We start from the raw sequence: 16,561 nt of genomic DNA, 5'->3' as shown, positions 1-16,561 counted from the left end.
AACGTGTTATTCAGACGCACTGAGGGGTTCTTCTCTGCTGGACGCTTCAGGAAGCTCCTTGTAGGGGGCTATTTTTAAACAGCGGCATGTGTTCACAGATGGGATCCAATGTTTGTGTGGGTGGGTGTACGTGAGTTAAAGGGGCGGCAAACAAACATGAAAAGGACAGTTAAAATTATGAAGCAAAGAAATATATTCACATTAAAAACAAAAAATTAAAAGAAGCACAAAAACAAAATAATACTGAGTCCAAAATAATACACTTAATTATAAGCTTAGCTTTAGGACAGACTAAGTCTTTAGCTGTCCTAATTTGGTCCCAAGATTTCTGGTGACTTTACCTCTTAAAACATATTTCACCAATGTGGGAAAATATTCAACATTTTAAAATGTACCATTTTTAACCTTGAACAAAGGTAATTGTTTATATGAAGTAATACAAGTTAAATGCAGCAGATTAACTGAACATCAGGTGTGTAAGAACACAAGTTCTAATGTAAGTATTGGCAAAGAAAACAGAGAGAAAATCCAAGAAGATTTTATTTATTGGTTAAATAAAGATTTATAATGAATAATGCTAAACCTATATTACGATATTATGATAATCTTTTAAAGTCCTCCCAAAAATCTGTATTATCCATTAGTTATAAATGAATAACCAATGGATAAAGTTGGAGTGACTACTACTGCCTAGAGAATGGGCTAACCCTCTTCAGAAATGCCTCAGTTGCTTCACAGCAACATTGCAAATACATGCATCACTGGGACAATCTTTCACAAAGAAAATCTAAGATGGACATCAATCTTCTTCACAGTGAAAGCACAGTGAGGAGCTGTTTGTAAAATCCAGAAGCTCTACTGTAGGTATATTTTTATTCTCCACAGATTAGTATATTTCACCTGGGATCAGGTTAGGAGACTCACTTTCAAAATTAAATAATACCAATATATAGATAGACCAAATTTCTCTAAGACAAGTTTCAAAATTGCTTTTGCAAAGAAGTCCTCAGAAAAAGATGAAACCTTCTATTTTTGAATGAAAGAAAACATGAACCATTTCCATTTCCATTTAGCCCAGAAACTGCTGCTACTTCTTGGAGCCCTGCCTGCAGCTCTGCTCCTCCCTTTGGTATTTCTAGGTCTCCCAGTTATGTCAGTGTGTTGGTGGGGGCAGAAGAGTGAAGAGAGAAATAATTCTCATTTTATCTTTGCTCCCTCCTCACAAGCCAATTTCATTTCAGCTGCTTTAACAAAGATTCTGAGCAGCGCTTTGTAAAAGTTTTCACACACCTTCAACAATGTCCCCCTTTCCTCCTAAATTACAGCAGAGGTTTGATGAGGAGTTGATGAAATATAGAGCTAAATCTAGGACAATCCTGGCAGAAATCTGCACAACAGCAAAGACTGAAATGGGGTTTTACTTTTAGCAGGACATCTAAACATATCCGGCAGATATATAATGGATGGTTTAGTTTAGTTCTGATTCAAGGGTTACAATGGCCTAGCCAAAGTCCAAAGCTAAATCCAGGAACCCAGATCCAAGAATATAGCAAAGAGGAATAAAATTTGAACTTCTATACACTATGGGCCTGATCTTTAGAGATTCTAAATAAGAGGAGCTGAATTGCAGAGGATTTTATTTCTTGGGTAGTGGAAATGTTGTGGTTGATCTACAAAGATTTTTTAGCAAATTTTAACTCGTGCTGCATTAAAAATCAGCAGGCTGTGTTTTCAACTGGCAGTTTGATAATAGTTGTAAAAGAAAAATAAGTAAGGTTATAAATTAGTCAAAACGTTATATATTAGCATAAAAGTTATAATGCTAAATATATATATATATATATATAAACAATGAATATACTAAATAATATCTATACTACAATTGAAATAGGCTGCCTATCGTAAAATGCTACAAACAAAAGTAAAATGATCAAATTAGGAATATAAATAAAGTTAGGTGAAATATCAGAAATAAAATACCATAAACCATGAGAGAGTTGTTTCTTGTCTGCTAATTGACATAACAGTAGATTACTTTAAACATCTGGATTTATCCCTCAACATCAACTGGACAAATATAATGCAAAACAAAATGTAGATAGATGACCGTGGATGAAGCAGGATTATGTTTTGTTGAATCAACAGATGAATAATAATAATTGAAATAACAAAACAAAAAAATCACTGTTGCAATACAAAGAATTACAGATAGGCAAGCCTTCTGAGGACCAGGCTCTAAATGTCCAATGCTGGCGAAGCCGCAACAAAACATACCTGAGGCTGTAACTGCAGGTGGTTCTACAATATTTTCCCTTAAAATCTTTACCTCAATCAATCAATGGAACTGAACACAAAGCAATGAAACATTTAAAAATTTTCTTAGAACATACCAATAAAAAACAACAACAACAACAAATCATCTTGAACCTAATTTGTGCTTAAAATTTGATAAACTAGCTGCTCTGTTTTCTACGGCAGAGGATTAGGGCCACTTAATTATTTATTTATTTATTTTTTTTTTTTACAGATTTTTAAATATTATTTCAGTTTAATATGAGAAAAAAGTCAGAATTCCGACTTTTTTTTTTCACAATCCTGACTTTTTTTTTCCAGAATTCTGACTTTTTCTCAGAATTCTGACTTTAATCTCGGAATTATGACTTTTTTTCTCGGAATTCTGACATTAATCACAGGAATTCTGACTTTAATCTCAGAATTCTGACTTTAATCTCAGAATTTTTTCTCAGAATTCTGACTTTAATCTCAGAATTCTGACTTTAATCACAGGAATTCTGACATTAATCACAGGAATTCTGACTTTAATGTCAGAATTTTTTCTCAGAATTCTGATTTTAATCTCAGAATTCTGACTTTTTTCTCGGAATTCTGGCTTTTATCTCAAAATTCTGACTTTTTTCTCAGATTTTTTAAAAGACTTCTTTTTTCCCATATCAAACTGAAATAAAATTTAAAAATCAGTGAACTTTTTTTTTTTCAGTGGCCTTAATCCTCTGCCGTAGTTTTCTTTAAACGGGTACCTAGATTTTTGTTGTAATAAAAGTTAGTGCTTTGAGCCTCAATGCCTGAGAAAGCTGAGCCCATAGCTTAATAGAAGCCTGTGGCAGAGCAGAGAGCGGATTCCACATCCATACATGCAATATGCGTCTGACTGGGACACTGTTGGTTGATTTAATCTGGATTATCGTGCAGCGCGGCCACGCTTTCCATAATCAGCGCGGGGAATTGCAGCGCGTGACACATCTGGCAGTTATACAGTTAGGGGCAGAGCGCGTGCATCTGCGCGAGGCGAGAGAGAGAAACAGAGAGGGATGGAGTAATCTGCCCTGTTCGGTCCGAATCTTTTCCATTTAAACAGGAGCCATATCTGAGCCGCTGGTGTAGAAAACATCCTCCGGTGAGTAAACATGATTCCTCCTTTTTGATGAAGCCTCATCAGACAGCGCGTTTGCATGGATGATTATACAGAATGTGCAGAATAGAAGGACTTCTCATAACAAGCATCACTTTTCACTCCTACTCCTCTCCTCACACATTAAAGGGACTAAAGTGACTCAATTACCCACTAAATAATTTAAAACTGTCATTGATTACTTTAAGTATGAAGCAAATAAATGATTATTGTCATATATTCATTTAAAGGATATTTCTCAATGAAAACAGTTAATTTATTGCAAACAGCACAGCTATTAATGTCCATTATTATTGATATTTGCTGATTTTCAGTCAGGTGGAGCTAAGACTAAGTGAATCTGCTGTATTACTTTAACAGTTTTACATATCTTATAAAGTTGTGAGCTATTTGATTAATTGATTGAATGCATTTTCAATCAAATTACTGACAAACTTAATCATTATAAACCAATATATATTTATACATTTGTTGTTTTCTCTACAAATATGACATAAGGATAACAATTTTTTTTTAATTAATTTCAGTCAGGATATTTTTTTATGGTTTAGAAATATACCAGGGTGTTTAAACTGTTCTGTAACAATCAAATAAAGGGTTTTAAAAGCAACCTTTTAATTTTGTTAGCTGGTGCAGAATCTCTGAAAACACCCTTGGGACTTCACTCCCACCAGATTGATAAAAGTGAATTTCTCTTAACCAATATGTAAAAAAATGTGATAACTGAGTCAAGCATCAGGATAAAGCCCCTGACTTGTGGTTCCAGGATAAAATGAATGTTGGCAAAAGGACAGTGAAGGATTGAGAAGTCACTAATAACTACAATCAGCACAGATCCCTTGGTAACACAGCCACCAAATACCACTTTAGCTCATAATCCTCCTGGATTATTTCTCAGATTTTACAGTAAAATCCTGATTAATGATAATCTGAGATCGTTAATGTTTGTGTGATCAGAGGACGGTCCACAAATCTAGGAGACATGTAGTTTCCTTAAAGAGCCTGTGAAGCAGAGAAGATGTGTCTTCTTCATCAAAGGAATGATGATTGTTTATATAAGCAGTCATAAACCAAAATGCTATCAACTGTATTTGCTTCATGGGAGCTAATGGCACAGCAAGAGGAGAGATGGTGCACTTAAATCTTTTATTTTTTCATTTGTTCTGCTAGGGAGTGATACTGATGAACAGCTGATGCTGATTTGTGAGGCGTGGTTGTTTTGAAGGGAGCGAACAGCAGGAGAGCAGAATAATAGTGGAGTAGTGTTTGATGAGAGAACTTAGAGGGAGATTGTGAACGGGGATCAAATGGAAAGTCGGCGCAAGATAATTTTAAGGAGTGTGGAACAATGTGATCAGGATGAATAGGTAGCTCTAGTGCGAGAATAGGTGATTGAGTCTCTTTGATAGGTGTTGAAATGTTTTCAGTAATCTGTAAATCTGGTTTGGTTTAAAGGTATAGTGGTGGATTTTGATGAATATTTGAAAAGACCTGCCCTCTCCACAACCCTGTCCTGTGTCATGGTGGCCCGGAGGTTTGACAGGACCCAAATGCAGACACTGAAACTGAAGTGGTTTCTTAAAGATTTAATAACAAAAAGGGTAACAAAAGCAAAAATCCCAAAACATACATTCACAAAATCCACAAAATCTGAGAACCAGGAATACTCACAACAAGGGGGCAAAGAAATAACAACAAACCAGCACCAGTGACTGAGCAGGTGGTGCATATATGGGAGACTGATACAAGAGGGCAACAGAAGGCAAACAAGAAAGAACTCAAATGCATCCAGAAAACACAACCAAATAGGAATAAACCAATAAAGCTAATAAGCAAAGAAAAACATGAATCAAAGTGAAACTGAAAACTCAAAAAGAAAACTTAAACAGAACCAAAACAGTGACATCCTGAGAGGGAAGACCTATTAACAAGTGCAAGAGCATGCACAAGCCCATTGCCTAAGTTGCTGCTTGCATCGCTCATACAAGCTTACTTTCGAAAAGAAAATTTTCTATATCAGACTCACCACTGATAAGTGAAAATGGGGATGAGCTCGTAGGACAGCCTTACATAAACATATCATCAGAATGATTGACAATTAGGACGACCAATTATTTTGATGATCCACCCGGAAAAAGAAAAACCTCCACTATACTTTAAATTTAAGATTTTATGACTGTGTGGACTCTGATGGCTAAGGCTGTAGGCAAACAGTTTGCTTATACTATGATTTAGATTTATGAAGATGAAGATTTATACTATAGGACCTGGCCTGAGGTACCTTAGGCTGGTTCTGACAGGTGGGTCAGTAAAACCTGCTGGATTATTCCAAACTGCTCTGGGAATTCCACTTTATTACATCTGAAACTTTGGTTTCTTGACTGATAGTTTTCTTTTCGAAAAATACTAAATCTCCTCCAGTCTCTTATTGTTTCTCCACCACAGAGGTCATGTTTTCAGTTGTGTTTGTTTGTCTGTTTACTGTCTGTTAGCAGGATTTCTTGCAAAGAATCCACAAAACCTTTGGTGATGATCCAGATCATAATCCGGATACAGGATTTTTAAAAAGCATTCTTTAACACTGAGAGACTACAGGGATATATGGCAGAAGAAGCAGTTTGTCATGAATCAGAGGGTGGCAGCAGTGACTATTGACAGCTTCAACATCAGACTCAAAAAGTCTGGATATATTATACTGAAGACAAATTACAAAAAGACAAGAAAATGGAACCATGCCTTGTTCTATGTCTTGATCTGCAGAGCTAATATTCAAGGTGAGAGCAGAACACACACCAGAGGCTGCAGACTCAGTCTGTGCCTCTGTCAGATCAGCCATGTAGATGCAAATTGGTTGGTTAGTTTTGTTGACCTATGAGAAGAATTACAGTACATGCTGATTTTAATAACAATTTTTACCAAAAGTTCACCACATGCCAAGAAAGATTTCATGTCCAGATTATAATAATATATGACAACGGAGAACAACGGAGGTCTTGGCTCTCTCAATGCTTTTCTATTTATACATGTTTCTGTTAGCATATGGCTTTACATGCCATGTTTATACATAAAACTGGTAACAATCTCTGTGGAGAATGTCAGACAATAACTGCATCTTCTTCTTTCACAGCAGATATGGTGCAGCCCACCTTTACTTTAACTGAGGGGATGTTTGAGCATAAAGTGGAGCGGGTCAGCAGAGCATATAGTAACACTTAGTAGGAGGCAGCAGATAGGTCACCGTTTAGTTCACCCGTTCCAAGCTGTTCTCTTGGAAACAAATCCTCTCCATATTCTGGCTTCTCAAACCAAGATGAAAGCTTTAAAACAATATATTTGCTCGAAGGATGTTATAACTCACATTTTAAAACTAACTTTATCAACATCACAGCATACATTGATACAATGCTTGAATGCTGTTCCACCCAAATGAAATATGCAACACAACCCTTTAAACTGATCATGCTCAGAAAAATGTTTTTTAGTTTTCTGATATTGCAAAGTAAAACTTATTGCTGCAGTTCTAGATAAAGAACCATTTAGCTTAGTGCAACAAACATGCAGCATCAGTCCATGTCTTGCATTTCTGAACTCATACAGTATAAGAAGACAATGATACTGGTTCACAGCTCTACAATCAGCTTAAGAAATAAAACCATGGCTTAGTAAGTCTGATGTTTGGCACCTTGCAGTCTGTGGCTCCTGTTACCACCCTGTGAAAATCTGGGAGCCAGACTGACCCAGACCCACAGGTTTATCTACCCTCCATCCATTTTGGGTGAGAGCAGATTAATTTTGTCTCTACCAGCTGCTGCAGAGTTGGTCCAGCCTTTTAATACTGTTACGTAAATGTGATCGGTGAGAAGTGTGGTTTAACTTATTTCGGAGCAGACCACTTGTCTCCTTTGGTGTTGGTGCTGTTTCCAATATTGTAAAACTACATATGTTTTGCCCAAAAAGCTGCAGCAGAGTTAAGCTCTTTAGACTATTTATACTGATTTCTTGGACGTTTTAGCTTCCCTAAACCTTTTTTGATACAATTTAAATCAAGTAAACATTAATAAAGAAGGGATATGTTTCCTTGAAATATAAAATAGTCTTGAATCTAACAAAAAATGGAGGTTTGTAGATTGCCAATGTCTTTGCATCAAAGCACATGTCCTAATCTTGTTTGCTGCTGAACTTCAATGAAAGTCAATCAGAGGAAAATTTTACTTATGCCTTGAAAGACCAACCGTGGAATGAGCCTCTTTAGAGAACATTAAAAAAACGTATTAATTTGGAATGCAGTAGTACTTGGTTTTAATTAAAGGTGTCAGGGTAAAGGGTTCATCATACATATATAAATGTCTGATTACTGTTTGTACATACTTTTAAAAAAAACATGCATGATATTTTACCTTCTTTATCAACTGTCAGGCAAATCAGGATAAACAGGCAGATGCTTCAATTAGTAGATTCAATCATTAGGGTGAAGGTAGGAAACATTATCCAGACTTAGGGAAAGATAATAAGTATCATTATTTGGCTGGAAAAGATCTACTATTCGGTGTCTTCAAATATGAAGGAAGGAATTTCCTTTGGTGGAGGACTTCCTCCAGGATGTCACTATTTACAATAAGAATAATATTTTCTTATATGTCCTCAATGTTTTTTATGATTGTTGCTTGCATCCATCTGAATGGACGTCAATAGGACCCAAGCCTGTGTTGCCCTAGTTTAGTCTTTTAGAGAGAAACTCTGTCTATTTCTTGGTGTTCTTGTTCAGTATGTGGAGCGGCTGCCACGGGAGTCATGGTTTCTTGGCAGGAATTCAGATTCACTAGTTCTCCGATTCTGAAAAGGTTCTTTAAAGCCAGAGAACACTATTTTGACAAATTAAAACATAGTTTTTATAAATGGGGACTTTTTGTCGAAATTAGAAAGTGATGAAAAGAAATCCTTTGTGTCCTGTTTGCAGCTCCCCTTTCATCCGCTATTTCCTGGAGGCTCGATAATAAGGTCTGAAGATGTTTGTCTTTTTCTTCTGACTCACAGGTGCCTTGGCTGGAGATGTAATCTAAAGAAATGGCAGACAGTGGAAAAAATGGGGAAGGAGGAGGCGAGGATGAGACTAAAGGGGGACGTAGATCTTTCCATGTCCCACAGGGCCTCTCCTCAATGGGCTCCAACTCTGTTGGTGCAAGAAGAAATCCATCTAGGGGGATTGTGATCCATCTGACTGGTACTGAAGGAGAGTGGGACAGCCTAGATGACAATGAACTCTTTTTCTCCCTGGATCAGGCTGAGGACCACATTTCTAAATCTCTTCCTAAGGACAGGCTGCTCTCTGCTGAAGAGGAGAGAGGCTCGAAATCCCAGAGCTTTCATGTTCCTCTCTCTCCCTCATCCCCTGGTTCACTGGGGAATTGTTCTGCAGCCGCCCCCAGTTTCCTCTCTCCTGGGCCAACGTCAACCAGCCAGCGGCCCCTGGCTAGCCTTGTCAAGTCCCTCTCAACTGAACTTGAGCCCAAAGAGGGTTCCACTCTTAGACCCAAGCCTTTCCTCAGCCTGGTAAAGTCCATCTCCACAGAGCTGTCCCGCTCAGACCCAGAGGTATCACAATCCAAATCAGACTCACGACTCAATCTCCACTTGTTAAAGCAGCTGACCCAAACTAAAACCAGGAGTGGTGGCGATTCCCGCACTGCCCCGCCGTCTCCTAGCTCTCTCTCTCCTAGTGGTGAAGCTTTGAAGGGGGGCTTCTTCAAAATGGAGCTAGAGGACACCAAGAGGAAGCTTTCTGAGGCTGTGCATGAACCTTTGAGCAGCATGTTCAGCAAGATCATGGGAGAGGAAAGTGGAGGCAGCCCCAAACACCAGTGCAAGTCCAGGTTGGCTCACCAAAGCAGCTGTAGGAGTCTGGGGAGGGATAGCAGCATAGACACGGTCTGTTCAGAATCACCTGTGAGGACTGCAAGAAAAACAGATAGTGAGTTCCTGCCTGTGTTTGAATGGCCTTCAGTTCGACACCTGACAGGATTACAACACAGTCTGTGCCCAGTGCATCATCAGAAACAGCATCACAAGGAAGAGGAGTTAGAAATATGCACAGATGGTGATATGATGCAGGTGTTTGCCTTTGAAACTCTCAAACAGGCAAAGATGTCATCTGGTCATCAAGCCCCAGTAGCAAAAAGATCCAAGACCTCTACTGTCGCTGGGTCTACACGCCCTCTGCCACGTATGAGTTTATTCTGTGTGGCACTACTGTCCTATGGCTACTTCATCCTTCCACTTAGTCCATACGTCTCTGGCCTTGCTCTGGGATTGGCTCTGGGCTTCATCCTTGGGTTGTTTCTCATTCGGATGGGTTCTTCTGGTGCTGAACGCTCAGCTTCTTCTCAAAGACCAGAATTGAAGCCGTTCGGGGATGTTGATTTCACCGAGGGCTTTGGCAGCACTGAGCCTGGCCCCTTTAAGGTAGGTGACTGATTCATAAAGATGTACAATATCACAGACACTGCAGGGCTCTAGTTTCATTTCACCCCTCATTCATTTTTCAAAAAGCCTGTTAATATGGGAGGCAGTAAAGCTGTGGGATAATGCGTCATCAGATATTACATTTTCAGGTATTTGATCCAACAAACCTTGAGGAAAAGATACTCATCTTCAGCCTTACTCTAAAGTAGAACTACCTCCAAAGTGGGTTGTTTAGACTAAATACTGCTCTCAACACAGATCCAAACTGTACAAGAGAGCAACTGTCCTGCAGTTTTCAGTTGAATCCTGTCTCTAACATACCTGAACCAGATGAATGCCTCATTTCTAGACCTCTTCATCACTGTTTAATGCAAATATTTGTCATGATTTTTGCACTTATGACTGGCTTAGTTACTCATTCCATTCAACCGTCTGAATCTGCCTGGTTTCTAATCACTACTCACTTCATCCACCTGCTCCTGCCTCTATTTAAGGTGCCTGCATCCACTTATCTGGGCCAGATTATCTTGTTCTCTTGTGCCGGTGGTGAGAGGGTTTTTAGCGTACGGTACCTTAGTGTTTCTGATTTCCTGATCCTGACCTGTTTTCCCTCTCAACCACTGAGCCTGCCTCTTCCCGTCTGATCTCAGTGGCAAGAGTATTTTTAGCATTACCTTAGTGTTTCATTACCTGATCCAGACCTGTTCTGCCTCTCAACTACTGGGCGCTGTCTGTTCCAGTCTGGTTTGCCTGAACTGTCTTTGGACTCCTGGACTTCTGAATCAGCCTGTACCCATCTAAACGGCTGGCCTGAACTGTCTGTGGACTCTTGCTTGTTCTCCATTCTCCGGGGCTGCAGCTTCTGGGACACTGGGCAGCGCCAACCGCATCTTGCTGGCAGCCCACTGGCTGGATCCTACCTCGTTCTCAGGACACAGGCTGTTATACCAGGGTTTCCTGATAGATGCCTTTTGTAAACGCTTTTGAATAAAGGCTTCTGAATTTTCCCACTGTCTGTCTTGCCTCGAATACTGGGTCCTCTGTTCTGAGTCATGACAAAAATAAGCCCCATTTGCACTACCCTTTTGAAACCGGGCCGAGAACAGTCCGAGCACGATAACTGAGATAGCAACAATAAATGGCATTAAAAGAGCTTGATATGATCTGGAGTGATGCAGAGACTGAGGCTCCCATTAAAATTTGGGTGGAGGATGCTATCCAGGCACATAAGTTCCTGAATGTTTTGGACGCCGCCATTTTTGATTGTGTAATTTCAGCCTTAAGTGCTGTAGTATTGTGGACTGCCCATAGGAGGCAATGAACTGTGCTAGTGTGATGTGTAAATGGTTGTAAGGAACCACGCTTGGCACAGTTAACTGATCCAAGCTCGTTTCAAGCTCGGCAGAAATCGGTTTCAGGGGGGTAGTGTAAATGGGGCAATAGGATGCTTAAACTCCTCATCAGTTCCATGTTTGGTTCTGATAAGCGTCACCAAAGTAGTTTTGGTACCACAGTTTAGATCTATTATCAGAAAAACATTGAAGTTCTAAGATTAATTTAGAGTGAATAAATTTTGCATTGAGAAAAAAGAAAAATAAGACAAAAACAACCAGACCAAAAAGACTGTGTCAGACCTTTGAAGTCCTTTTAATGTTTTCTCTAGGTAAACGTGAGGATGACGCTTTACTGGTTAGCTCCTGATTTTTTCTCTAAGAGGACAGTCGAGTCGCTTCACTGACTCCATCTGTTTGCTGTCCAATTTAAACCATTATGAGAACGCGAGGCGCCTCGAGTCCAATTAACAATGCCAGGTCCACATTGGTACAGTAATTACAGCCCTTCTTCTGTCAGTCACAGAGGCTGTTACTAAGGAACACAGCAGCAGGAAGCAGGAGGCTCTTAGCAGCTTCATGTTGGAGGATAAAAAAGGCGCCAAATGAGGTCAGCTGTCCTGGATGAAGCTAATTCCTCTGCAGGATCATTCAAGGCTGTTGAGAAGTGGAAGGAATGTTCTAAAATCCTTCACAGATCGAAAGCTTTTTGTGTAATATTCCACACACTGGCTTCAGCATCATGGTGTCTTAATAAAATGGGCTCTCCATTACCGCTTTACACTATCCTAGTTTTAAGGACTTTAAAGAAAATTTGTTCTCTTAAACTTGAACAGTAATCTGAGGCTACTTGTGCCATTAACGGCAGTAAAATACTGTAACAGCAACATTTCCATCAGCTTTTATCATTTTTAAAGTTGAGGCATAAAGTTTGATGACAAAATCACATCAGTTTTGAAACACGTCAATATTATTTACAAGCATCCAGCACAAATTCTGTAACATTTCAGCTAAATAGATTCATTTGAATTAATAGTAAGACATTTATGGTTGTTCAAACACTCTTTCTGACATAATTGGCTGTGAGTGTCTATTTTTATCTCAGTAGACAGACTGCAAATACTATTGAATGCTTTGCAGTGCTTCACTGAAGAATTATTTTTAAAAATTCCTTTTGTTTTTTTCAGGGCTGGATGAATGAGATCCATGATTATGACCCAGAAACCTGCCATCCAGCTCTGACTCACTCCGTCTTTGCCACCCTGGAGGGCCCCTTTCTCCGTCTGGACTACCCACGCACCAACATTAGCCGCCGGGCCATGCACGATGAGAGACTCCATGAAAGCACCTTTATAAAGTCATGCTGCTTTGATCTTGCAGGGAGCAAAGTATGATGAGTCCCTCCAGAGCAGTGCTTGGAACATATCTGAGGACATTTTACACATCATATAATTTTCCCCTCTTTCAGGCAGCTCTGTGTTCTGGGAGAAATTGCACTCTTTATTGGAAATGTCATTTATTTGCTGCATGAGCAGAAAATCCAACTGATTGTTAAAACTGTGAATCAGGCCAATGTAGACTCAGTAGATGACGTCTCTAAATTCACTTCTGTCTCACCAATCAATGACAAAAAAGGATAATCTGTGTAATAGAAGTAACTTTACATATTTATACATTTGCATAAGAAGAATACAAATAAAAAAACAAATAGATAAATAAACAAACGTTCAATAGATCGACTCTGGACTAATAATTCAAAATTTCGGTCTTACTTCCTAAAGGTCTTCCTCCTGCCAACTGTCTTAGCTCGGAAGAGAGTTTGGAATCCCAAGTACCCCATCTGTATCCAGCTTGTCAGAGGGGGGACATCTCACGATGATGAAGAAGCAGGGTTGGAGGAGAACCTCCCATCTGAACCAGAAGCTGAACAGGCAGCAACCATTAGACAAGCATCCTACAAACAAAGTAGCAACGCTCCTGTCACCCTGTACCTTTTTGGACGCACTGGTCGAGAAAAAGAAGAGTGGTTTCGTCATTTCATGCTTGCATCCACAGACACCGAGGTGGAGAGGCAAAACCTAGGCAGATTTAACACCCGACAAGGTAGGAGAAGCTCTTTGACTGCCACGCTGTTGCCCTGTATAGAGTCTGCTGTAGAGCGTCTGCATATCCTTGAACCATGCTGATGAGAAATTTCAGCTTTTTAGATTTCCGGCATTGGAGCTGGGTAGCATCTGCATGGGGTCGGGGTCCTGTAGCTGTCAAGGGCTGTGCCCATACTGTACGTCTGTCCTAACCCCACTTTAGAGCCCTATATAAGGGTTACTCCATTTTATATGCATGTCTAATTGTCTAGTGGATGAAAAAGTAGTGGACTCAAAATTTCCCACAATGCACCTTGAAAAGTAGCGCATATCAGTGGGCAATAAATGATCAAATGCTTTGCAAGAGCTTCCTTTGTAAAGCATCATGGGATTTATTTTGTTGGCAAGAAAGAACAAAGATGGCGCAGGCACCATGTGGGGAATGGGAGTGGTCATCTGTCTGAACGGTCAGTTAACTGGGTCAGGGGTTAGGGTGGACGTTTGGACACAGCCAAGCTCTACTGAGTACTGCTAATTTACTCAAGTTGGAGTCAGCTGTATTGATAATAGTGTTGTGCCGATGCCATTTTTTGGCCCCGATACCGATACCTGGCTGTGCAGTATTGACAGATACTGATACCATACCTATACCATCTGTTTGAAATTGATGTGTGTGTGTATATATGAAGAGCTGCATTCTACTTGGATATAAAATAATTGCCATCATGGCTTTGTTCAGCTGCTGCCTACCTTTGTGAAGCAGGAAAAAGACTAACACAAAGGGAATCCAGTAAAACGTTTTATTGCCTACCTGGAATGGGTGACGATAGTTGAATAAACTTGTGGCTCTCTAAATGGTATCGGTGCCCTATTTGTTGGTACATGCCGATACCAGTATTTCAGTGCTGGATAGGGGCCCTGCCCGATACTGGTATCGGTGCAACATTAATTGAAACAGAGACGCTTCTAAACGTTGCAGGACTAGAATTTGAGACCAATTATCTAACTGCTGCAAGATGGGTGCTCTGGTGACTGGAGAAGGGAAACACTAGAGAAAATGAACAAATTAGAGATGCAAACCTGAAGAAGAAAAATTTTATTTTTTTAGAATAATATGAGGTGATCTTACTCTAATAAAATAATAATTTATTTGATTACACTCTTTTTCTGTATTTACCAACATCAGGACAGAATGGATTTTCTCTTTGAATGTTAGGAAAACAAAGACAAGTCGTCTAAAATGTTCCTTGTGGTGAATTCTCTACTAATACTACCTACATGTTGGTGGTTTTCTTTGTCCTGCAGATGGTCCAGCCCAGAACACTAATGTCCCAGGATGCAATGGCTCCAGCGGAATGGGCAGCAGTGATGAGGATGCCCCATCCACACCTCCAGCCTCTTGTTTCCCTGCAGGTCCTTCCAGAACCACCAGAGGACTTGCAGCTCTTAACTACCATAGTTACATGGCTCAACTCTTGGCTGCAGAGGAAATTACCCCCCTCTCCAGTCCCGGGGCCGGCAGCGCAGAGGCAAGCCCCACCATTAGAGCAAACGTACGTTTTAAGCACATGTAATGAAATTTAGTTTTCCATGGTCATCACTCTAAACCAGACTCTGCTTAATTTCTCAGTGCACCTGTGATCAGATAAAGTCCCCTGAAATTAGCCAAACCGCCTGGGCCAACGCTTTGATTGGTCGAATCTTCTGGGACTTCCTTCGAGAGAAGCACTGGGCCGACGCTGTCTCCCACAAGATTCAGAAGAAGCTCAGCAAAATCAGAGTGAGCGCTCTTTAGGTGCAAGCTGCTGAGTCACAGGGAGGTGAGCTATAAATATCCTCCATTTTTAACTCTGACATTCCACATTTTCTGCAGCTGCCTTACTTCATGAACGAGCTGACTCTAACTGAGCTGGATATGGGCTCCTCAATGCCGCTGATCATGGCCACTTCCAGACCAGAGGTTAACCACAGAGGTGAGCAGACTGGAGATGAAACCTGCAGCAGCAGACTCTAACTGAGAAGATGTCATGTGGTTGATGTTATAATCCCATCATCATGTCACCAAACAGGCCAAAGCCACTAAACCCTTGGAGCAGATTTGCTTTTCTATGAGATGGGAGAAATTACTCTTCTTCTCCAACAACTTCACTGTTACACAACCTTCCCTTCAGAGATCATCCTACTTACCAGCCTGTCCCTTTTTTTTCTTCATCAGCTTCTAACGAGGACTCATGAATGTGGTCTGATTATCTGTGTTTAAAGCTGTTTCATCAGCCCCCCACCTCTGCCAATATTGCTTGTTCAGATTAGGGACCACATCAGAACTTTGCTCGGTTTTGGCAGCTTCCCGTTGACCTGTGTTGTTCTCCTCCTGCAGGCCTGTGGGTGGAACTGCAGCTGGTCTACACTGGAAACCTGCAGATGACCCTGCAGACCAAGTTTAACCTGTCCAAGCTGGGTAAAGAGGGCAACCAGGACACATCACACTGCTTTCCTGAAACTGGTGGTCGAAGGTCCGTAACCCCTCCAAACATGCACACATGCATTTTTGTAGGTATATGTAGTAAGGACTATGTTTTGACTCCAAAATGTTGTGTTTTGCTTTTCCTATGGGGATTTGCATCGACTCTAGACCCTAACCCTAACCCCATTACCTGCATATACCACTGGTCCCCACAAATACCTTTTAATCCCCAGAATGTATCATATTCCTGAAAAACATCCATGCAAGATAGCAAGCGCCGTCCCCTAAGGTACGAAACACCAGTCCCAAATCACTTTCATTTGTCTTCAGTTCTTTTGAACACTTCCAATGACCTAACCCTGATTATGACCCTAAATGTAACCATTTGCATACTGCCATGGAAAAAAGATGGTAATCAACCCTGATCTGACTAGCCAGAGTTTGTCTTCCTTACTTACAATGATGGAAATGCTGATTGTTGTGTCAGAGTCAAAACACATCTCTACCCAAAGCAAAAACAGACAATTTGGAAAAAGAGTCTAAAAGTTACGACAACATGTTATGATAATCCCAAACACTCACTAATAGGCTAAACAGCCTCTTTTACACATGGGGCACTCGGGGCAGTGACCCCCAAACTTGAGGAGTGGTTACAGCAGAGAAAGAGTTTTGTTTTTTGTTTTTTTGTAAACGGGAATTAAAAGGAGATATACACTCACCGGCCACTTTATTAGGTACACCTGTCCAACTGCTCGTTAACACTTAATTTCTAAGCAGCCAATCACATGGCGGC

General features: G+C 40.3%; 1 protein-coding gene across 1 annotated transcript in view; it reads left to right on the top strand.

Moving 5' to 3' along the window:
- Window positions 1-3,298: 3,298 nt before the first annotated feature.
- LOC107086253 (testis-expressed sequence 2 protein-like) overlaps window positions 3,299-16,561 on the top strand; it is a 20,112-nt gene continuing 6,849 nt past the window's right edge. The window contains exons 1-8 of the mRNA XM_015377074.1: window positions 3,299-3,415; window positions 8,465-9,889; window positions 12,408-12,608; window positions 13,002-13,323; window positions 14,610-14,857; window positions 14,935-15,084; window positions 15,178-15,277; window positions 15,682-15,817. Coding sequence (XP_015232560.1) covers window positions 8,495-9,889; window positions 12,408-12,608; window positions 13,002-13,323; window positions 14,610-14,857; window positions 14,935-15,084; window positions 15,178-15,277; window positions 15,682-15,817 — 2,552 coding nt within the window. The 5' untranslated portion in view covers window positions 3,299-3,415; window positions 8,465-8,494. The remainder of the gene's footprint in view (window positions 3,416-8,464; window positions 9,890-12,407; window positions 12,609-13,001; window positions 13,324-14,609; window positions 14,858-14,934; window positions 15,085-15,177; window positions 15,278-15,681; window positions 15,818-16,561) is intronic.

Source organism: Cyprinodon variegatus, unplaced genomic scaffold (genome assembly GCF_000732505.1).
Source record: "Cyprinodon variegatus isolate N-32 unplaced genomic scaffold, C_variegatus-1.0 Scaffold146, whole genome shotgun sequence".
NCBI lineage: Eukaryota > Metazoa > Chordata > Actinopteri > Cyprinodontiformes > Cyprinodontidae > Cyprinodon > Cyprinodon variegatus.
The sequence above is the reverse complement of the archived record's forward strand: the minus strand, read 5'-3'. Positions and strand labels throughout refer to the sequence as shown.